At 53.1% G+C, this 20,549-nt stretch overlaps 1 protein-coding gene and 1 non-coding gene across 5 annotated transcripts; one reads left to right on the top strand and one right to left on the bottom strand.

Annotated features, from left to right (window-relative positions):
- Positions 1-1,269: 1,269 nt before the first annotated feature.
- Positions 1,270-1,341, bottom strand: TRNAE-UUC (transfer RNA glutamic acid (anticodon UUC)). The gene has a single exon. It is a non-coding gene; the product is annotated as a tRNA-Glu (tRNA).
- A 322-nt stretch (positions 1,342-1,663) lies between these two features.
- On the top strand, positions 1,664-16,072 carry LOC104021086 (ras-related GTP-binding protein A). 4 transcript variants are annotated; one of them, XM_087748343.1, is made up of 10 exons: positions 1,664-1,685; positions 2,545-2,578; positions 4,782-4,881; positions 5,890-5,956; positions 6,979-7,201; positions 9,296-9,391; positions 10,953-11,075; positions 13,308-13,399; positions 14,423-14,538; positions 15,536-16,072. In XM_087748343.1, exons 2-10 carry the CDS (start codon positions 2,552-2,554, stop codon positions 15,631-15,633), a joined length of 942 nt encoding a protein of 313 aa, XP_087604469.1. In that variant the 5' UTR covers positions 1,664-1,685; positions 2,545-2,551; the 3' UTR covers positions 15,634-16,072. The 4 variants fall into 4 exon arrangements, with proteins under 4 accessions (XP_087604469.1, XP_087604470.1, XP_087604471.1 ...); XM_087748342.1 differs by lacking the exon at positions 1,664-1,685 and adding an exon at positions 1,710-1,929; XM_087748344.1 differs by lacking the exons at positions 1,664-1,685; positions 10,953-11,075 and adding an exon at positions 1,707-1,929.
- The last annotated feature ends 4,477 nt before the right edge of the window (positions 16,073-20,549 follow it).

Raw genomic sequence — 20,549 nt, 5'->3', positions numbered from 1 at the left:
TTCGTGGGGGCACAGAGGGGTTTGCACCCGGACCGTGATCCGGCCCCTCAACTGGTGTTGACTGAAATCGGAATTGATCTTCACTCTGATCCATCCTGAGCCCACGGGGCTACCGCGTCTGTACTTGCTCTTATGTAACGAAGATCAATCATTACTAATACAGGCTACAGACTGACAGGTGACAGGGCTCTGAGGGGGGTACCTGAGGTGACGGGGCTCTGAGGGGGGGTCCATGAGGTGACGAGGCTCTGAGGGGGGTACCTGAGGTGATGGGGCTCTGAGGGGGGTACCTGAGGTGACGGGGCTCTGGAGGGGGTCCATGAGGTGACGGGGCTCTGAGGGGGGTACCTGAGGTGACGGGGCTCTGGAGGGGGGTACCTGAGGTGATGGGGCTCTGAGGGGGGGGTCCATGAGGTGACGAGGCTCTGAGGGGGGGTACCTGAGGTGATGGGGCTCTGAGGGGGGTACCTGAGGTGACGGGGCTCTGGAGGGGGGTACCTGAGGTGTCGGGGCTCCGGCTTCGTGGCCGCAGCGGCTCGGGGGCTGCCCGCAGAGCTGCCAAAGCCGAGATCTCTGTCAGCCCGGCAAAGCCGCAGCAGGCGGGCGGCGAGGCACCCCTCCGCGTCCCCCAGCCTCGGGGTGCCCCAGGGGGGCCCTGCCCTCGCCGGGCGAGCGGCTCGGCGGGCGGGCGAGCGGCTTGGCGGGCAAAAGAGCGGCTGCCCACCCTGGGCGCCTTCTGTCCGCGTACGGACAGGTTAACGCAAAAGCTGTTGGACGTACCTGGCTTTGTCAAGGAATTTCCCTTCGTAAACGACAGCCCTACACACTAATTTATATATATGTTATATATTTTTTATATATATGTGGTTTTATGTATGTATATCTGTAGCAGATTTTTGCTGCTAGAGTTGCCCTACAATACTATTTTCCTTGGACAATAGTCAGGGCGGTTTAAAACACACCATGGGACACAAGCAGTGATTTTCTTGCTTGCGTTAGAGAAAAAAGCAATTAACTCCACGTTACTTAGGTGCTCTGTTCTCCAGCTGGAACGTTTTAGACTCGGGCGGGAGACAGGGTTTGCAATGGCAGAGCGCTTCCTACAGCTTCAGGAGACTCCTGGGGTGGAGATATTTGGCAAAAATCCGGTCTGAAAGAGTCAGGAGGGGACTGTGCGGAAAGGGGGAGGAAGAAGGAAAGGAAAAAACGGAGGCAATTGGAGAGAAAGGCAGGTGGCACTTCCCGTCTCGGGCAGGAAAAAAGGGAAGCTTCCCATACCGGGAGTCGAACCCGGGCCGCCTGGGTGAAAACCAGGAATCCTAACCGCTAGACCATATGGGAGGCGCTGAATGCTGCTTCCTCTGACCGCCCCACAGCCCTGCCTGCCCGCACCCTCCCGCCGCTCCGGATGGGCCCAGGCTCCGGCGGGCCCCGCTGGGCCGCCCCGCACGCACCGCCGCGGCCCCTGCCCGCCCCCGGCCGCCGCGCTCCGCTCCCTCCCGCCAGAGAGGGGCTGCCCACACCTAAGATGGCGGCCGGTGCTTCGCCGCCGCCCCGCCCCTTTCCCCTCTCCTCTCCCCGCCCGCCTCGCTGCCGCATCACATGACGGGAGGGGGCACGGGCGCGCGGGAGAGGGCGGGGTGAGCGCTCACGTGACCGGCGGCGGCTGCCGAGCGCTGGGTCTCGTGAGCGCCGCTGGGGGGGGGGGGGGGGGGGTCCCGGGCGCCGCGGCGGGAGCGGGCGAGGCCCCGGCGGGGCGGCGGGCTCACGCCAGGCCGCGGCTTTGAGGCCTACCCCGGAGCGGGGGGTGGGGGGCGGCGCTCGGTCCCGCTGAGCTCCGCCGCCTCCGGCGGGCAGGCCGGCAGGCACCCCCGCCGCCGCCCGCGGGCACTGCCGAGCCGGCCCGGGAGGCGCCTGTCGCGGCTAGAGGTAGCGGGGGGCGGCGGGGCCCGGCGGCGCTGGCTGAGCCGCGGGGGGCGAAGCCGCTGTCGGGCCCGGTGGGGCTGGGGACAGCCGAGGGCGGGGGGGGAGCGGGGCGGGGGAGGCACCGGCCCGGGGCGGGGGGGGGGAGGTCGGTGCGGGCCGGCCGCCGGGTGCGGGGAGATGCGACGCCGCCCGTGGGCTGCTTGGTGCGGGCTCCGGAGCATCCCGGGGGAAGGAGGGGGTGGGAGCAGGGGCTGCGGGCGAGGCCGGCCCTGGCTGCCGGGGGCGGGGTGGCGGCTCCGCGGTGTCCCCCGCTGCCTTCCAGCGCCGGCCGCGGTTATCCTGCTTGGGCCTGTTTCGGCCCTGTGATTACGGGAACGTTGTTCGTCATGGGCGTGTTAGAGGGCTCTCTAACAGCGGGAGGCTTTTGCTAAAGTTTCCCCTCGCCGTCTGGAGCAGAAGCTGTCAAGTGCCTGGTGAGGTGGAGGCTGGGGGGATTATGTCAGCATGGGAGCGCTTCCCCTTTTGCACGGCGCTCCTGTGGGTGGGATTTGGATGTTGAAGCGAAGCCTGTAACTGGGGAAAGTAGAGCAATGTAAGAAGATGGTCTTCTCTCTGTAGGTGGGTGATGCCAAGCACAGCCATGAAGAAAAAGGTAAGAACTGAAAGGAGAATCCTTTGCGGTTGGGTTTTCCTTCCCCATCTGCTTTTGCTAACATCGTTATGTGTTTGCCTCTGTACCTTGGTGTGTTCTTTGGCTGCCAGGTGCCTCCTAAGACTCTCGGAGTCAGCAGACGCATCCTTTGCTTAAAGTGCTAGAAGTTAAAATCAGGTTTGAGTTTATTCGCTGGCACGAGCAGCAGAGCAGGCTCGCCGCAGAGCCGTCCACGATAACTGCTGCGTGAGTGTTTCTGGTACGTGTTGCAAAACCCTCTGCTCGCTGCCTGCCTCCCGCGGCGCGAGGGAAGAGGATAAGCCCCGACCCGCTTCCTTGGCCCGTGGGGAGACCCCTCGGATGTGCGACAGAAACTTGCGCGGGGAGCCCATAATTCACTGGGGGCTCCCGGGAGGATGAAACTTAACACACGGGGAAGGAGTAGCACTTTCAGTGAGAATCGGTGCGTTCCAGCAGTAAGCGTGTTCAAAGCTGTTAAAGTGGCTACGTGGAGAATATACAGCTGTCTTTCTGTGGTGTGCTAGGATTGGGTTTCCTGCTCGGCCCTACGTGCTGGTGCCTGATCCCTTTAAAAGGCCTCCTCAGCCTAAAACCTGGGAATTGGGTTCACCTCTAGGCTGGCTTGGGCTGTGCCTTGCAGCCGTATTGGGTTTCTGCATGTGCTTTTTCTGCAGGTGGTCTGAAATAAGAGATATTGGTGTTCTCTCTTGCTGCTCTGTGTGTAGCTCAGGGCGAAGCTTTCTGGGGGCTTGCTGCGCAAAGGCTGGTAGGTGTTACCTGACCAGCCTGCCTCTCTGAGGAAAAGCCCTCGTTGCCAAATCATCGAGGCCTGCGGTCAGCTGCTTTTTGGAAAGGAAGGGTGCTCGCCAGCCTGTGAGACGTTGCAGTCGCTCTCGGAAGGGTGACTTGTGCAAACAGGATGGTGCCGTTCTGCCTCCCCTGCTCTGCCCCGAGAGCCTGGTGGTTGTCGCCGTGCGGTGGTGGAATGAGGCTGGGAGTCGGGTGAGCGCCTTCCCAGCTGGCGTTTGGCACTGGAGCGGGCTGGGCAGGCAGACTCGGGCCGGTTGCGCCTTCGCTAAACCTGTACTTGATGATAGATTTTCAGAGCTGTTGCCAAAGGCTGAATTTGACTTTGTAACTGGAACTTGTTTAACAGCTGTTTTTGTGAGCAAGCCTGTGTTGGCTGTCACCGTTGGGGTTTTTTAATTTTTATTTTTAGATCACAATGTAGAGCCTTGCCCTGTGTGACTGTCTCCCCTCTTTCCCCCCTGCCCCAAATCATCCCTTAGTTTTGGGCTACCAGAGGTGTGACCTCTCCTTCGGCCTGATGATCTGCAAACAGGACTCTGGAGTCAAGTCTCCCCCCTACACGATAGCCCGGTGCACTTGAACTGGGCTGTCCCATCTGCTTTTAACTCTTTGCTGGTCTTCTGACACCTGAAACTTGACATGTAACTTGTATTTCACTTCTGTCAGGGAAAACACGGCACCGTTATGAGAAGGAAAAGAGCGAGATTAGGAGAGATGTAATGGGTGGAGAATACCTGTGCTGAGTGGGCAAGGGATTGCTTCCAGCCTGATCTTACAGGCTTGAGATAAAGCTGTTCTTTCGTCTTGGCCAAATCCTTTGCTGTCATCAGAAGCATCAAGCCTTCGCCTGTGGTGCCAGGAAAGCGTGCGGGTGCAAGGGGCTGGGGACGGGGGAGGCCGTGGCAGCTTCGGGAGCAGCTCCCGCTCTTCCCCCGGTGCTGGTTCTGAACTCCACAAGTTCTCTGCCAGCGTGGGCTGGGAAAAGGGATTTCGGTGGATGGTGGCTGTGGGCTGGCTGCGCTTCCTTCTGGGTGGTAGGCAGCCGGCTGAAGGAACAGGAGCGTGGTGCCTGGAAGGCCCGAGATTCCCGAGGGGGTGGGGGACGTAGTTCAAGAATGCAAACAAGATGGAAAGGTTTTCAGTCTGACCACAATTCAGTGACCGTGGATAGCAAGGAGATAAGGACGTCTATCTCCCGCTTTCCCAGGCATGGTACTCTTCTTTGCCTCTCTTTTCTGATGCATTCACATCTGAAGTACGTTGGTTCTGTGTTTTGGTGGCTTCGGCAGGGAGGTGTTAACCCCGAGGGAGCCGTGAAGGACCTGGTGCTCTGTGGTAGTTAATTCTTTTCTTTTTTTTTTTTCCTTCCCAGGTGCTGCTGATGGGTAAAAGTGGGTCTGGGAAGACCAGCATGAGGTCCATTATCTTTGCAAACTACATCGCCAGGGACACGCGGCGCCTGGGTGCCACAAGTAAGACTTCTCTTCTTTGAACTGCACATTCTCAGGGCTCAAACCCCCTTCATTAAAGGGGCGAGGCTGTTCCCTCCAGCGATCCCTGCCTCTCCTCTGCTCCGGAGTAGGTGGGTGTCTGCCGATCCTCCCAGCTGCCACGCCTCACAGGGCGCTTCACTGCTGGGTTCAGCTGAGGGCAAGTAGGAAGCTGGAGTGAAAGGAAAGGCAGCTCGGGGTTCAGTTTTGCTGCTTTGTAGTTGAACTTTTATCCTTTACTCTCCTTTTTTGGTCAGGAGGCAGCCTTTGCTGTTCCTACCCCGGTTATTAGAGGAGTTTGAGCCTCCTCATGGTCCTCCTTGCTGGTGATGCTTTCCTGATCACTAGTGCAGCTGGAGACGCAGTGATCTTGCTGTGCAGCTGTGGTTTTGGCAGGATGATGCACTAGGATTAATTAATGTCTTCTGCCTCTTTTTTTTGTTGTTGTTTTGGTTTTTTTTCCCCCTCCAAAGCCACCGATCTGAAAAAGCAATAAGTGATTCCTCTGAAACAGGGGTATGAATTGTCAGGATCTAACGCTTCTCGCTGCGAAGTGCCTGTGAGGACTTAACGTCACGGATTGGTGTACGCTTCCTCTTTGCCGTCAATTTGGCCTGTTTATAAAGTTTACATTCTTTGTGTTACCGATTCTTTTTTAAGGCTTGCTTAAGGCCTCGCAGAGTGTGCTGGAACTGACATCATTCCGAAAATAACACAAAGATCAGAGAACATGTTGTTAAAGGGGAACCACCTGATGTGCTTCTCAGGAGAATAGTGTCCTGGGTAGAAAGTAGGAAGGCGTGAGTTACTCTGGGAACTGTCTTTTTCCCTGGTGCCTTCAGCTACAGATTGACGTACAGCAGTGGTGTTTAGATGGGATTTTACAAATTGTGGGCTGTGCTGTGAAGAACGGCGTTTTCGGCTGCCCGAGGAGGTAGCTCTGATCTGGGTGTGTGGTACAGTCGGTAAACTCCTGTTGTCTCTTTCCAGTTGATGTGGAGCACTCCCACGTTAGATTTCTAGGAAACCTGGTATTAAACCTCTGGGACTGTGGAGGGTAGGTACTGTTTATTCTTTTGCTTTTGAAACCGTTGGGGGTTTGCTCTGGGGAATAAGGCTGGGGAGGTAACAGAACAGAGGTCCTCCTGCCCCGCAGGGATGAGTATGCTGCTTGTGAACGAAGGGGATAGAACAGGCGTTGTGTGCGCGCTGTAAAACTGGTGAGACAGCTCTGGAAAGAATGGATGCCACATCTTAGGCTTGTGGGTGGAAGCGGTTGGCAGGATTACACTGTCTTTTGAGTTATCCCTATGTAAAAGGAGCAGTGCGTAGGTCCACCCTTCCCTTGCTGGCTGCTTGCTTCTGCTGGCGAAAAGCCTGAACCCCTCACCTGGACTTTCTCCTGAGGTGGTGGGAGGTGATGCTGGTTTCAGAATCGCTTTTTGCCAGCTCGATCCAAACAGGGCGTGTGCTGGGAAGCGATGCTAAAGGTCGACAGTGATCCCATGGCTCCTGGAAGCAGCTTTTTGAAGACCGCTCTCCCGTTGACAGAGCCTCAGCAGAGCTGTCCAACTCTGCTAAGCTTCATCAGCTCTCGTGCCCTCATGCACTGCCTGAGCCATATTCAGCAAAAGTTAAAGGAGATTCAGATCCTGCAATGAGAGGCTACACTGATGGTTTTGGTTATATTTTAGCTTCTGCTGCTGTGGCTTTTTTATATGCAACTCTCCAAAAGCCAGTCTGGGTCCAGAAGCACCGTAGCTCCGTTTGCACAGGACACTGAGCAGCCAGCTGAGACCTGAGGGAAGCTTCAGCTTCCTGGGAGACTGGTGAGCAGATGCTCTTCGGGAGCATCCAACTTTGCTCCGTTGGAAATGCTTAGGGAGCCTTATGTCGTGGGGAATTGAGGCACCTGTGGGGCTCTTGTCTGGACTCCTGTGATGGGGTCTCTAGCTCAAACGCAAACCTTGCCTTTCTAGCAGGAGGTGTTTTACACGTAGCACCTTTCCTGACGATGCGAAGCGAGACCTGGATGCTCTAATGGGAGTCTCCTTGCTTTGTTACTCTGCTCCTTCTCAGACAGGACACCTTTATGGAGAACTACTTCACCAGTCAGCGGGACAACATCTTCCGCAACGTAGAAGTCCTCATCTATGTCTTTGATGTAGAGAGCCGTGAACTGGAGAAGGACATGCACTACTACCAGTCATGCTTGGAGGCAATTCTTCAGAACTCTCCTGATGCAAAGATCTTTTGTCTAGTGCACAAGATGGACTTGGTGCAGGAGGATCAGCGGGATTTGGTGAGAAACTGATAGTTGCCATAGAAATGCTTTCAAATAGAGCATCTTTTGACTGTGCTAATGCATTGCAATTTCATACTTCAAATGCAGCCCCATCAGCACTGTTCCTAGAAGGGTTTCTCAGATGTTAAGAATTGTCAAAGCCCTCTAAGCTTTTTCTGCCTCGTCTAAATTGTATGTCACCGCTATCTCTTGCGTATCATCCAGTGGAGAACAGAACTATGATTTTTAGTGACAGCTGCTCTGAGCCTTTTCTTTTATAGCACTGATTCTAGTACTTGCACCAGGCCTTGGCTCCAGAAGAGAGGTAGAACTGAAAGAAGGCAGAACTGAAAGAAACCCGGCGATCTTAAACTCGCTGCTCACCATTTGGACGGCTTTTCAGATGGTGGTGGTGACAGTGACGGGTGGTTTCTCTTTAGCTGTTGCTTTCAGTCCAGCATAGGCTCTGTTTTAAAGCATAACAAAAAAAAAAAAAGAGTTGAACCTTTCCCAGGTAACTAGAAGGTGGTTTCTCTCAGTTGATTCTGCTCTCTGTCGGTTTGGCCTGCCTGCCCAGAGATCACCTCTTAAGCGCTCCGCTGCCCCAAGAGGCATCCTGTAAAGGCTGGGGATCAACCTTTCAGAAACGTTTGGTCATTTCTGTTCTTTTTGGAGCTTTTGAAAGGTTGCAGGGAGATTGGAAGATGATTAGTTCCTACTAACCTTGCTTTTTCAGCTTGGATTGAAAAGCAACCAACTCCCGATACCAAAAGAAAAATGGGCTTTGTGGGTTAGACAAGCACAGCCCTGGCCGCTTGGCCGCTCCCTGGCTTGCAGCAAGTTTGGAGGCCCCTTTAGGCTGTTGGCTGAAGTAAGAAGTCCTGTTAAACTTTCTTCTGATTCCTGGTGAGGATGTGCCTGGGCAGCTGCGCAGGAGGCCGCGCGAGGTCCTGTGGCTGAAACCACACCCTGACCTCCCTGCGTAGACTGACTTCTTCCACGTAGCCGGCTGGCTTCAGATCACTCATGCTGCCTGAGAGTGGTGATCCTCCTCTTCCAGTTTTAGTTCTGCCCTCCAGCCAGTGCAGAAATAGCTCAAAGAGCTTGTTTGTAGGGTTGATTCAAGGAGCTTTTCCTCATTTCCGTCTGCCTTCCCTCCAGACTGAAGGATGAGTCTAAAATCTTCTGGATGCTGTCCTGTCCAGATTTGGTTTGGGACTGGTGGACAAATGCTGTTTTTACATAGTTGTGCAGACTCTAGTGAGGCCCTGAAGTGAGGGGCAGAGAGAAGAGGGGCCTTACTTCAGATAGGCTTTCAGTGTGTGTCGTTGCACACCCATCAAGATCTTTTTTAAGGTATCTGCTACTCAGAAGAACATGCAAATACTGGGCCAAAGCACTATCTCTGTAAATCTTACTGAAGCCTTTGGTATCCCAGGACCCTTTGGGTAAGTGTTGGCCTACGCAGCGTTTCATGGGGATCGGTTAATGTTCCGACGTGTTCCTAAAAACAGCGAGCTGAGGTGAAGGTGGTCATTGTGTCTGCCCCTGCAGAGGCACGTTGCTGGCTGTACTGCTGCCTTTTTAGCCGTTCTGTAGGAGCCTGGCACAAGGCTGTCTGGGCTTTGCTGTTCCTCCTGCTCCCCTCTTTTTGCAACCATAACTTCTGAGGGCAGAGTATGGTGTGAGAAGAGAAGACTGTATAAGTACATGCCCCAGAGCTGCTCATATTGATGACCCTTGAGTGCTTTCTTCGTATCCTGTTCTCAGTGACGGAGCTTTTTGCCGATGACCAGGGACTTGTCAAAATTTAGGTCCTCGGGGACACTCATGCCTGTCCGCTTCCATTCCTACTCCACAACACCCGTAGTTATTTCGTCTTTCAGTCCCAGTCAGATCTATTGCGAGACAGCCGTGGTCGGCTTGTCCCTGCTGCTCCAGTGGAGGGGGTTTCTGCCGGCCTGTCCTGGCCAGTGTGCTCTGCTGTTGTCTTTGCTCCAGTGCTGTAGGTACTCGAGATTTGTTTGAAATGCATGCTGTAAATGCAGTACAGCAACCACACCAAGGGCAGAAATATTTACACTCAACTGCTTATCTCTTTTTACTTCCCAGATTTTTAAAGAGCGTGAGGAAGACTTGAAGCGCCTTTCCCGTCCCTTGGAATGTGTGTGTTTTAGAACTTCCATCTGGGATGAAACACTTTACAAGGTTCGTAGAGCTTCCTCTCCGTATCTGGCTTCCTCCCTCCCACTTGAAAACAAGAGCCTGAGGAGGGCGAGTGGATAGTTGCTGCTGGTTTGTTAGCGACTGGCCCTTTTTAGTTCTGCAGCAACTGCTGCTGGAGGTTAGCTGTTGTAAATGGCGTCAGAGCAGCCAGGGTTTAACTAGAAAAAGTAAAACTCCTCCACGTGTTGGAGTCATGGCATCAGTATGTTAATACCGCTTGAACACTTTGCCTGGCTGTTTTAGAAAGAGCTCCTGCGTCTTTTAGTCATGTTTATCCAGCACGGAATTGTTTCCTGTGTTTCTCTGCAGTGCTGTTAAAACACGGGCATTTACCCTTCCGGGAATTTGCTTTGCCTTCAGGAGGGGATGGGGGTTTTTTGCGATCAGTCAGTCTGGACTGCAGTGTCAGAGGTCTCCCAGGTGTGAGGGTGGTGAGTGCTACCTGGGCTACACTGGTAGCAAATGATTGTTATAATTGCCAGCTAATGCTGATAAGCAGTGGTGGTAGCGTAGCAGCTGGGTTGCTTGTCTGAAGGTGAGGGCTGTTTGGCTCTTGACTTCAGTGGGATGGCAGATTTCACCAGCCTGGCAAATCCATCCAAAGCCGTAGTGAATTTCCCCTGCCTTCAGCGTGTGACGTGTTTGATGAAGGCCGGTACAGTACCGTACGCCAGACATCCCTCTGCACAAAGCCCGTCCCCAGCTCCCTCTAGAAATCAACCTTCCTACGCAGCGGCATTCCGTGTCTTCCTGCAGGCATCCCTAACGTTCATCAGTTACGCTGGTTACTCTATTCGAGCGGCTTATATAGAGGCAGACCTGTGCTGTTCTGGACACAGCACTGCCAGAGCTCTTCAGAGCTCACGCCCTTGGCTCAGGCTTTGAACTTTGCGTTTGGCAGGTGGGATGGTAGGAGTGTTTGGGAAATGTCAGGTACTTGGTAAATAGGAGACGCAAATATCCCCCCTGAGTCCGGTGGGAAGCGTGTGGTCAGGCGCTGATGCAAACCTGGCTCCGTAGGTAGGCAGCGAGGTGAAGCTGAGCTCAGAGGACCCGAGTGTGAATGAGGACAGATGCCTGTTACAGCATCCCCAGTCCCTTCTGGGCTTGTTCCTGCCTCACTGGGCTAGATTAGACCTTTCTGTTTGGATCAGTGACGGGCTGCCCAGTATCCATCTGCATGTTGACCTTGCTCAAGATTAAAAAAAACTCTGAAAACTTGAGGGGGTTTATCTGGGAGTGGTAGATAGAAGCATTGCCAGCTTAAAATTAGGACAATTTAAGGCAGTTTGATAGTATTCTAGGTTCTCTGTGACTGACGGGGAGAAGAACTTGACCTAGTGAAGAGTTTACTCAGCTCTGGGGTACCACTGGTAGTCTCCGCTGTATACCTGGACACGGAGGTGGGAGAAGCGTCTCCGTCTTGCTAGGCTATCAACACCCAGAACTGCAAATAATCAGTTTTTGAGCACGTTGCGTAACAAGAGGAGGCGGCAGAGAAGTGCTGATGCAGCCCTTACGTTGTGTCTTTCTTTATTGACAGGCTTGGTCCAGTATAGTCTATCAGCTGATCCCCAATGTCCAGCAGCTGGAAATGAACCTGAGGAACTTTGCTCAGATCATCGAGGCAGATGAAGTGCTTCTGTTTGAGAGAGCCACTTTCCTGGTGAATACAGCAGTTCTGCCCTTCGGGTTCCTCTGCCCAGCCTAGGACGGAGTTCCCTGGATGGAAAGTGCTGTTGTGGCAGTAGCCCAGAGAGAGGTGCCAGCGCCGGGTGGCAGAACGCATTGATCCAGGCCTTGTGATATTGAAAGTAGCTGACATGACTCCATAGCTCACGGGACCTTCCCAAAATTTCTACTTCTAGCAGTTGAGCTGAGGGCTTGATCGGTGTTTCCCTCTTCCAGGCTCTGAGAGGGTTTCATATCCCCATTCTGTTGTCGGCCGTGGGACTTTTTTGAGAATTCCTTTCTGCACAGGGCGAGAACCTTCTTTGCCTGGAAATAAGCCTTTTCAGTTCCTCCTGGTCTGGCATTTTAACTGGTCTTGATTTCTTTTCTTATTTTTTTTGTCTGATGCTCTACAAACCCGGAGTATGGATAGAGGATCACAAGTAATTGGATTGCAATGGCGTTTGAAGTTACCGGCTGCAGGGTAACTGTGCTTCCCGTCTGTTGCCTCTGCAAGGTAAAATGGGTTGGTTAAAGCCACCATTGCTGCGTGTCCCTCCATACTCTCGGTTTCTGGATTGGTCTCTTCAGACTTTGCACCAAAACACTTGCTGACCTGAAGGAGTGGTTTTGAATTTTTTTGAGTGCTTTCCTTGATGGCCAAGTGTCTGATTTGGAAATGACAGAGGGAATGTGGAAAAGGAGCCATTACTTTTCTCACTTCTTAAACTGCCAGAAGTAAACAGCTGCCATTTCTGGCAAGTTCTGCTTTTTGACCTTCTGTAGATAATAGTTCCACCTTGGGGGTGTGTAACAGTACTTTTGTTGTAAGTACATTTTTTTACTGAAAAAGAATAATCTTTGCTACAGAAATTCTGTGCTTTTTTTCAGTGTGATGGTGACTTTTTAAAAGACTTTCTTCTCGCTTTTTTCATATATTTAAACTTCTCCCAGGACTCCTTTCTCCCGAAGTGAAATCTTACTCTGAAATTGTATTCAAATCACAGTAACAGCAAAACCTATCTGGGAAGTTAAGGAACGAACTTGCGTACAGTGAAGGCTTTGGTATGGATGTAATCCTTGAATCTGGCTAAACCTGTACTTGTATGAATAATTGGGCAGATTTAAAAGTCGGAAGTACGTGATGATCTTTTTAAGGTGCTTAAGGAAAAAAACAAAACAAAAACGTTAGTTCTTGCAAGGCTGTTAAATGTGGAAAAGCAGGAGTTTAACATCCTTGCGCCAGGGTGCCTGACACTGCCAGAAGCAGTTGGTTTCATGATTCTTAAGAGCTTAAAGCACACAGCATAAGGTTTTTAAAATATTCCTTTTTGGTTTGCTGTGGGAACAGAGATGAGGTAACTGTTTGATCGTGTGCCGTTCCCCTTATGTAGTAAATGCAGTTCTCGGCCCGTTAGCTAATTCGGCTGAGGAGTAAGGGTCTGTAGGCTACTGGCCTTGTGAAAATGGTCGGGGAGAGATTGCTGTGGATCACACTGTGAGGATTCCTAAAAACCTGTGGTCCTCTGCATCTTTGCGGCCAGGCACTAAGGTCTGCATGGATCGCTGTGTGGGAGGAAGAGGAGGGAACCGATCTGAATGCAGGCAGCTTAGCACAGTCTTGGTCTGACTCAGTTAACCGATGGAGAGAGAACTCCCTAGGAAACCAGCTGCCTTTGTTCCGCTTTTCTTGGGGAGGAACGGCTTGCTTTGGCTTTGAGAGCAGAGCTTGTGCATCCTACGTGTTGCAGAATGGGAAATTGCTCAGGTTCAGTCCTTGAGAATCTGCAGCACAATAGACTTGGGCAGGAAAAGCTATTCCAGCATTCGTCAAGTGCCTCTTTCCCCTACCTGAGGTGATGGTCTTGCGTTTTTTTTTTTTTTTCTTCTCCTTGCACTTTCTTTTTCTTTGAATCAAGATTTAATTTGCTGCTAAGTTGCAGTATCCAGACCTCAAATGGACAACAGTGTCTCTTGCATATCTTACCTACTTGCACCTGGGCTTGTGAAGGGCTTCCTGGTGATTGTGTTACTGCGTCGTGTTTTACCGTGGAAGCACCACAAGTATGGTTGCAAATAGTTTCCACGATTTGATCGGCAAAAGGCAAAGGGAGTCCCTGTCCTGGTCGCCACCCGTTTCCCATAATTGCTGTTGAGCCTGAGAAACTTGGGCTGAAATAAATTCCTAACTCACTCTGCACTCTCTCTCTCTCTTTCTGCCTTCCAGGTCATTTCTCACTATCAATGCAAAGAACAGCGGGATGTCCACAGATTTGAGAAAATCAGCAACATTATTAAACAATTCAAGCTAAGTTGCAGGTGAGCTGGTTTAATCATTAGGTGGGGAAGATACCTCAGCAGGTATTTCGGCTTCATCCAGAGGCACGAAGGCTCTCCACATTCATACTGGTTCTGTGACCCCGCAGCAGGCTGAGATGCTGTAGTTAAATTGCACCATGCTTAAACACAACCGAGTTAATTGTTATCTTCTGTAACTTCCTCCTCTGCTGATGGGTGAAAGAGGTTTGTTTTGAAACAACCGTTTTCTTCTAGGCCTCATTCTCCTGGGCAAGGTAGGGAGGTTCCAGGCCTGAGCTGATAAGTCAGTGACAGTCAGCAGTCCTGCGGGAAGTCAGGTGCAGAGCTTTGCTTCAGACCCTGTGCCCCAGCGCTGGTTGGGGAGGAAGAGGCTCGCAGATGCTGTTTATCGATATTTTGAACGGAAAAGTGGAAAGCTTGCTTTGGAGGCTGTTCAAAAGCCAAGCTGCTCCAGGTTCCGCAGTCTGTTGGTGATACCTGCTATCAGGTGAACCTGATATTCGGGTCTGGAGCCCAAATAGGTTGGAGAAGTGGCTGCATGGTTTACAGAGCTGTCTCCAGATGTTTCAGTTGTATACTTGTTTCTCCTGGTTATGCACAGAGTGTTCAGCTGTCCGAAGTGACGGAGCTGGTACATCTGTGGGGCAAGGGACGTTGGCTGCTTGGGCACAGCAGACTCAAACAGTCGGTGGGGTTGTACATCTTGAGTTAGCTTCACCATGCGGTGCGCAAATCATTTTATATTGTTCTCATTTAGCATAAAGCTCAAGAGTTTTGTTTTTTTAAAAAAAAAAACCAAAACAAAAACAACAAAAAACCCCAAACCAAAACAAAAAAACCCAAACAAACCAAAAACCAAACTTGCAGTTGCACCTGGCATTGCTTGCCAGGTGCAGACTCGAACACTTCTTTGTCACCAACAACTCAGATAATGGGGTGTTGGCTATGTGGGCGCAAAAGCAATGTTACAGTAACGGTTAATTTATTCTTGTTTGTTTGTTTGTTTGTTTTCCCCTCTCTTAGTAAGCTGGCAGCTTCTTTCCAGAGCATGGAGGTCAGGAACTCTAACTTTGCTGCTTTCATTGACATCTTTACATCAAATACATATGTGATGGTGGTTATGTCAGACCCTTCAATACGTAAGTCGAAGCAAAGATACGCCTCTGGCCTGTTGTTGTTTGCAGGGACAAAAAGCCGAATGAGTCTAGTTTAAACTGTGTTCCTCTTGGAAAATGACAAACACCAGGCAAAGCAGTAAAGCTGATGGTAATTAAAAGATAGAGAGGGATCTGCTGTCCTGCTGGTGTGCCCCGTCTGTGCAGAGGGTGGGGGAAGGGGGTTAAAAAGTGACTGACTTTGCAGAAGGCCGGAGACGTGTGCCTTTGACAGCTGAGCTATTTGTTGCTGCCGAGCGGAGGATCGTAGCAGCAGTGGGCAACCACTATAACAGATGTGACCTGAATTGCTAGGTCATGGCTAATAACCTATTTTGGGCTGTTCTGATCTGGCAGCCCCAGTGATTTTTGGAGAGGAAGCAGAGACGGATCATATTTGAGTTTTTGCTCTTGGTGGGCAAGGACTCTAATTATAGCAGCATCTATTTATCTTAAAGAAGAAGCTGCAGCAGCAGCGCCAGCCCTTACAGGCAGCGTGTGACTGTTTTGCTGTTTACACAGCTCCAGTTGAAACTGCTCCTGGTAGGATTTGAGGCGCTTAAGAGACGCTGTCCAGGCCAGCCCTGGGGCTTACGGTGTTGATGCTTCCTGTCCTCCTCTTCTCGGGTGGTTTACTGAATTAGGGAAAACCTCTGCAAACCCCGTGGCTGAATTACCAGCTGTGGTACTGCTGCGCCGGAGGAGCGGCCGCTGAGCAGCTGTGGTGACTTGTGCGGCTGTCCCCGTGAGCAAACTGCAGGACCGTCATTCCCTCCGACTCTTCCTCGGCGCTGCCCTGGGATCAGCCAACAGCCCAGACCTTCCAGCGTTAAATTGTGCCCCGCTGGGGAGCAGCGGGGTTGGAATAAGAGAGCTTGCTGACGGGGACGTTGCTTTTAGGCAGGACTTTGCTTCTGAGGGCTTGGTTACTCACATCCCTTTTTAACTTTCTTTTATCTCCCCTGTCCCTTTTCCGTCCTAGCTTCTGCGGCTACGCTGATCAACATCCGCAATGCCAGAAAACACTTTGAGAAGCTGGAGAGAGTGGATGGACCAAAGCACAGCCTGCTCATGCGCTGAACGTTGGCCAAGGCACACGGTCTTCGGGGGGAGAAAAAATGAATTGGAACTACTTATTTTTAGGAGAATCTAACAATGTTGATGTCTTTGTTGGGCTTTGAAATGGGTGTGCTGCTTTATTTTTTCTCCTTTTAACGTCGGACACTAGTCACTCGGAGGATGTCTGGATACACTGCGGACCTTGAAAAGAGACTTCCCTGGCGTACGTGGGGTTGGGAAGGAGCGAGGACGGGTGATGTGCAGGTGGTCTCCTACTCCTGGTTGTCCTAGTGGCACGTGGCAGAGCCGTTTCGGATGTTTGGCTCCCGGGTGATCATATAAGTCACAGGAATGGAATATTTACTGTTTTATTGGTGGGTTGCTAGAATACGTTTATAAATTTCTCCTTGTCTTCAGTTACAAAAATAAATTTTTGCTACCAGGGATTTCAGATCCTAGAGCTTTGGAAAGTGGCTTTTCTTTCTTCTAAAACCTAGGGCAGCTTTGGCCAGCCGATGTGTAATAGCTGCATTTCTCCTTTCACGTTATTGGGAGGTGTTGACTGAAGGCCATTCCAGAGTTTCATTTAAGATGATAATTTTTTAATTTTTGTTTTAAAGACCCTAACTGACCAAGCAGCGAGATGGTCCTGGCGCGCCTGGTCTCCGTCCTGGTGGGCCCGGAGGGGCTGGCGCGGGCGCGGAGGAGCCCCAGAACGCGCCTGCTGTGGGTGGTGTGTGCATGAGCTATATTAGCTGTGTTTGCGCCGAGCCAGTTGGACAGTGTTTGGCACCGATGTTACTTGACGTTGCTGTCTATTTTTTAATGAATTTTTTGTGTGCATTTCCATTAAACATAGGAACAACAAAAGCACTGTGAGTTAGGGGAATCTCTGCCTCGCTGGGTGGGAGCTGATGCTTGTCAGCATCTCGTTTCCTTTTTTCTCTCTTGCTGCATCAAATTGCTGTATAAAAAAGGGTGTGATGACTCTGAGCCTGGCTCTCCGCTTTGTATTCTCGAAACCGTGCTTGCCCCCTGTATCCCTGCCCACACACGCGCTGGTGGGAGGGAGAGAGTCACAGGGCGAGTCCGTGACGCGGGAACGGGGAGCTAAGGGCACGCCTCGGCTGGAGAGCTGAGGACGGGCTCCGCACGAAATCTTCCATCGATTCTCCGTCGTTAGGGTGTTAAACGCCCGCGTCTTGCACCGCCTACTCAGCAGATGCGTGGGTGCTCTGTCAGGCTGGGTGTGTTTTCAGTGAGGATCAAGTCGGCATCCCTGGGGGAGAGGAGCGTACCGAGGTTCCTACTAACGATTCAGGTGCCTGAGTTTCTGGAGAACTCGTGAAGGGGCTGGAGATGTGGCGGAGGGTTCCCGTTTGTCTTTGGTGCTCCCAGGTGTGGAATACGGTGCTGGAATGGGAAGAGCAAATGTTGCCCACCGTCGCTTTTGCCTGACGTCGGGGTGGAGCAAGCCGAAAGGCGACTACAGTTTCCTCTTGCGGATGCTGCCCCACCGCTTGGCCGAGGCCAGGCCCTGCTCTCCCTCCGGTCGGTGAAGGAACTTCACGGCTTTCTGCACCCAAACCCTGCCCTCAGCGCTGTGCGGCGGAGCAAGAGGATGCGTCGCGGCCGATCCGTCTGTTGTCTGAGCCTCGGGAGCATCACCTCCAAGGGATTACCGGGAAGGGCTCCGCTTGCAGGAGACAGGCAGCTGTCACGGCTTCAGGAGAGCAGAAGATGGCTCACGGCCGCAGTTCCAGCGCAGATTGAAGCACCTTCTGCTGAGAGCGGGATTTCGTAGCGGGCAGCTGTTCCTGCCGGAGAGGAGGGAAGGACAGTGGGAAATGCTGCCTTATTTCCATGGTTACAAGGAGTTGCCGTTGGGTTTCCTTAGGGGATAAACTGTTTAGCATGTGAAAGTGGGATAATGTTGGGGGGGGGGGGGAATGTGGGGTAGATCGGGAGCCAAACCCAGCGTGCAGGTACGCTGGCTCGCTGAAGCCTCTCTGGGGCCAGCGATGTGGTGGTGGTAGCTAAAGTTCTGCTGTTTTCTCTTTCTGCAAATTTATTTTCCCAAAGTACACGTATTTTGGGGGCTCTTTTGAAATCAGCGTTTTCCTTTTGCTCTCTGGCAGAGACGCTGCTGGCGCTGCTCTGTGCCACCATCCGCAGTGTGGACAAAAATACCCGGGTGGCTTTATTTGAAGGCAGCGGCCTCACCTCTTTCGACAGTGCGGTGTTGTATTTGGGTTGTCTCTCTCCCAAAAGCAAACCTCGGGGCCTTTCTCGGGGTCGCTGCCAGCAGAGGCTGATTCGCAGCTGCGCCGGGCAGGGTCCTTCCAGCGACCAGCCGCTCTCTGCCGAGCAGCGAGGCTTGGTGATCAGGCTCCAGCACCTTCTGGAAGACTCTTCCCCCTTCCTCTGGCAGCTCTTGCTATCAAAAAAAAAAAAAAAAGTTGATGCCTGCTCCAGACGTTGCTCTTGCAAATGTACTTGCACACAAGTCTGGCCCCAAAGAGAGCCAAAGTCTACAATCGATGCGATTGCAGAGGTCCATCCTTTCTTCAGGACTTGACCTTGGAACTAGTAGGAACTTCATGCTACCTGTCATTAAGATACCGAATAAACGCCCCTGTTCCTTTCCGCAGGCTGCCTTTCCTCCCGGAGCTGCTGCGTGGCTGGGGACGGGGCGGTGGGGTGGTCGCTGCAAGCTCAGCTCTTCCTCTTCTCAGCGATGCGGGCAGGTTGTGCTCGCGTGTACGTCCTTGTGCTGTGCTCCCGGCTTTTCCTGCGTCTTAGCGCTGTGCTCCTGGCTTTTCCTACGTCCTTGTGCTGTGCTCCTGGCTTTTCCTACGTCTTAGTACCGTGCCTCGCTGCTCGTGGGTTTTCCAACCGTTTCCTTCCTGCTGCCTGCGTTGGACCAAGCATGGATGATGACTCGAGTTGACTCGAGGGTGGACAAGTGGCCGTTACCGCCGTGATGAGCTGCGATCAGATCAGCTGAACTTGCGGAGCTCTCCCAAAGGGTGCTGCGCTTCATTTTACCTCCTCAGCGGCACGTCCGAGCGGTAGTGTCGGAGTCTCCAGGAGCTGAGGAGCGGCTGGGTGGGAGGGACACGGGTCCATCAGCTGCCGGGTGCCGCTCTCCAGCTGGAGCGAGCTCCTCGAACGCATCCAGTGGGTGATGTGGATTCTGCAGGGGGAGTTCAAGTTCCCTGACAACAGCCTTGCTCTGCTTAATTGTGGCTTGTAGGCACCTTACGAGTAGCATCTGCCCCATCCCTAGGGGCCTGGAGTTGAGAAGATCTTGCGTCCAAATCACCTATGGCCTCCGTGACCCTCTGGGGAACAGCTTTTGGCCAGATGAGGGATCTTCCCCCTATGGGTGATGGGGAAGGGATAAATTTGGGTGGTTAAGATCGTGTGGTGCTGCATCTCCAACAGTCGGCACAGGATTACGTAGGCAAGGCCCCATCTCCATGTCCATCCTCCTGCTCCAGGTTGATGGCTCGGGGACCAGCCTAGCTGAGACTTGATGGGGTTTCCCCTCCAAGAGCTCTGTTCCATTGCACGATCACCCTCACGATTTTAAAATTATTAATAAAAAAAATAAAATTATTAATAAAAATCCCCCACGTTGCCACTTGAGCCGCTGCCTCTTGTCCTGTCACCACCCATCTCCACGAAGAGCCTGGCTCTGCCCCGTACCCTCCTGCACTTGTGGGCAGCAGCGAAAGCCTCTCCCTGCACCTCCCGGACCTGCTCCGCTATCTCCATCCCTGCTTTTCTCGTACTCGGGAGCCCAAAACTGGGCAGAACTGTGGTCTCAAAAGTGCTGAAGAGAGAGGAATGTCACCTCCTCCATAACCAGCAACCACCGGGACTTCCTAATGCTCATCGCAACCCTTGGAATCCAGTAGTTCCTTCCATTTCCCACCTTACCATCCCTTTTTCCATACATTTCTCAAGAAGACTGTGGTGGTGTGTGTTGCTCGCGCGTTCAGCGCATCAAGAACGGAGCGGTGCGCGCTCGGCCGGGCTGGACGGGGCCGAGACCTGCGCTTGGAGGGACGCAACTGAGTCCCCCCGCAGCCTTCGACCCAACCATGGCCACAAGAAGCAGCGGCCGCGGCGGAGGGACTCTGCTCCCGCAGCAGAGCCGTGGGCGCGGGCCGTCTCCCTGCGGAGCCAAAGCAGAATCTCCCGGGATCCCGCGGGTTTTACTTTGGGTGATCCATGAGCGCGTCCGTGGTTAACCTTGAAAGCAGAGGCAGGGAGCTGCTGCGCTGGGTTTAATGGCTGCGTTGAGGAGGGAGCTGGTGCCGCTCAACGCGGAGCTCCTCGCCTCGGGGCGGCGGGTGAACGCCGAAACACCCCCGTTTCTGGGGTGCTTTGATTTTGCGCCTGCTCCCAGGGTGGGCAAGAACAACGTGCGCCACTTCTGCAGCCCGGCAGATGTTTCTGGCCCCTGTTCCGCTGCATCAAAGACGTGAGGGCTGCTGGTGGCCTTCAGCACCCGTCAGCACGTCCATCGCCCTTCTCGCTTGTTCTGCTTTCCCTTCTTTGCGGCCAGCCCTCCTCTGTCCTGGCGGGTCGCAGAGCGCGGCGTTAAAGTGTCAAAGGCTCCGTCCCTCGCCTTCGGCCCGGCGCTGGCAGCCGTCCCCATGGACCTGGATTCGGTCCTGAGGCCGAAACCAATGGTGCTGCTTCTTGGAGCGGAAAGGTGTCGGACCTTCCCCTTGGGGCTTCGCGGTGCAAGGGACCACTCGGAGCACGGACACGCATGGCCCCTTTCCCGGGGGGCTGTCCCTGGCCTTCCCTAGGAGAGCCGCGTCCGCGTTTCCCCAGCGCCCTCCGCCCCGGGACGTCGTGGGGCGAGCGCGGGTGAAGACTTTGGCTCTTCTCAAGGCAGATAAATGATTTTTTTTCACCGA

This window comes from Nipponia nippon, unplaced genomic scaffold (genome assembly GCF_047370975.1).
Source record: "Nipponia nippon isolate SJK-2023a ecotype South Korea unplaced genomic scaffold, ASM4737097v1 scaffold_12, whole genome shotgun sequence".
Taxonomy (NCBI): Eukaryota; Metazoa; Chordata; class Aves; order Pelecaniformes; family Threskiornithidae; genus Nipponia; species Nipponia nippon.
Note: the sequence above shows the minus strand (reverse complement) of the source record. Positions and strands in the feature narration are given on the sequence as shown.

Bases quoted from the DNA above. Each gene is read 5' to 3' on its own strand.
- LOC104021086 (XM_087748343.1), top strand. From the start codon at position 2,552: ATGCCAAGCACAGCCATGAAGAAAAAG. The intron at 4,882-5,889 runs GTAAGACTTCTC...GTCTCTTTCCAG, and splicing joins GCGGCGCCTGGGTGCCACAA to TTGATGTGGAGCACTCCCAC. The intron at 7,202-9,295 runs GTGAGAAACTGA...TTTACTTCCCAG, and splicing joins AGGAGGATCAGCGGGATTTG to ATTTTTAAAGAGCGTGAGGA.